Below are 854 nucleotides of genomic sequence, written 5' to 3' on the forward strand. Positions count from 1 at the left end.
TCAAACGAGGAGGAAGAGAGAGAGAGAGAGAGAGAGAGAGGGAGAGAAAAAAAGTCAAATAAAAACAGAAAACTTACCAATTGACAGCGTGTTGAAAATCGTCCCGATGACGGCGAACAGCAAAATCGTTCCCAGATGATCGAAAAAGAGACGGTTCGGCATGAAATAGCCTGCGTCGAGTATAATAGGCGGGAGCATGTAGAGAAAGAACGTGTCCGGGGTGAGGGGGTGGATGTGGATGTTGGTGGTGAGGAAGAGAAGAACGCCGATGACCACGCCGACGAAAATGAGCAGGCAGGACTCCGGGAATATCTGGTTGAGACGCGGCGTCATGTGGAACCCTGGAACATAGACATATGCCGCCAAATATATTAAGGCCAGCCACTCACTATCAGGTAGACCTGATCAGGTGTCAGGTATAGAGTCAGTTCTAGGCCATATAAGAGCAACCTCCGTGGCCGAGTTAATATCGCGGTATCACACTAGGTTTGCACTCCGGAGGTGGACACATAATACAGAGCACAAAATGCCAGGAAGGCCCGTGCAGCAAGGGTCCCATTAGAAGTGGTTAAGCCCCACCCTACTCTACTTGAAGCAGAGGTTTAAATGAGGGAACTTTCATGACTTAAAATCCAAGAGAATGAGGACAAGATAGGAGATTAGGAGATACAGCCAGTCACTCCGAGAACGAGCTTTATCTGTTAAGGATAAAGGTCGTCCCCCCAGGGGGGAACGGACCCTCGACCAGGCGCTTACCAGGCAGGCGTCCTACACCAACCAAAACTAGACTGGCTCACAAAGAGTTTTGGACTAGCTTCAGGATCAGTTTTCTCTCTCTCTCTCTCTCTCTCTCT

General features: G+C 49.3%; 1 protein-coding gene across 1 annotated transcript; it reads right to left on the reverse strand.

Annotated features, from left to right (window-relative positions):
- Nucleotides 1-77: 77 nt before the first annotated feature.
- On the reverse strand, nt 78-341 carry LOC113472791 (sodium/hydrogen exchanger 3-like; the record flags this gene model as incomplete). Its single annotated transcript, XM_026832582.1, has 1 exon — nt 78-341. A coding segment is annotated over one exon (264 nt), but the record flags the coding sequence as incomplete, so codon positions are not given.
- Between the last annotated feature and the right edge of the window lie 513 nt (nt 342-854).

Source organism: Diaphorina citri, unplaced genomic scaffold, assembly GCF_000475195.1.
Source record: "Diaphorina citri unplaced genomic scaffold, Diaci psyllid genome assembly version 1.1 scaffold8549, whole genome shotgun sequence".
Taxonomy (NCBI): domain Eukaryota; kingdom Metazoa; phylum Arthropoda; class Insecta; order Hemiptera; family Psyllidae; genus Diaphorina; species Diaphorina citri.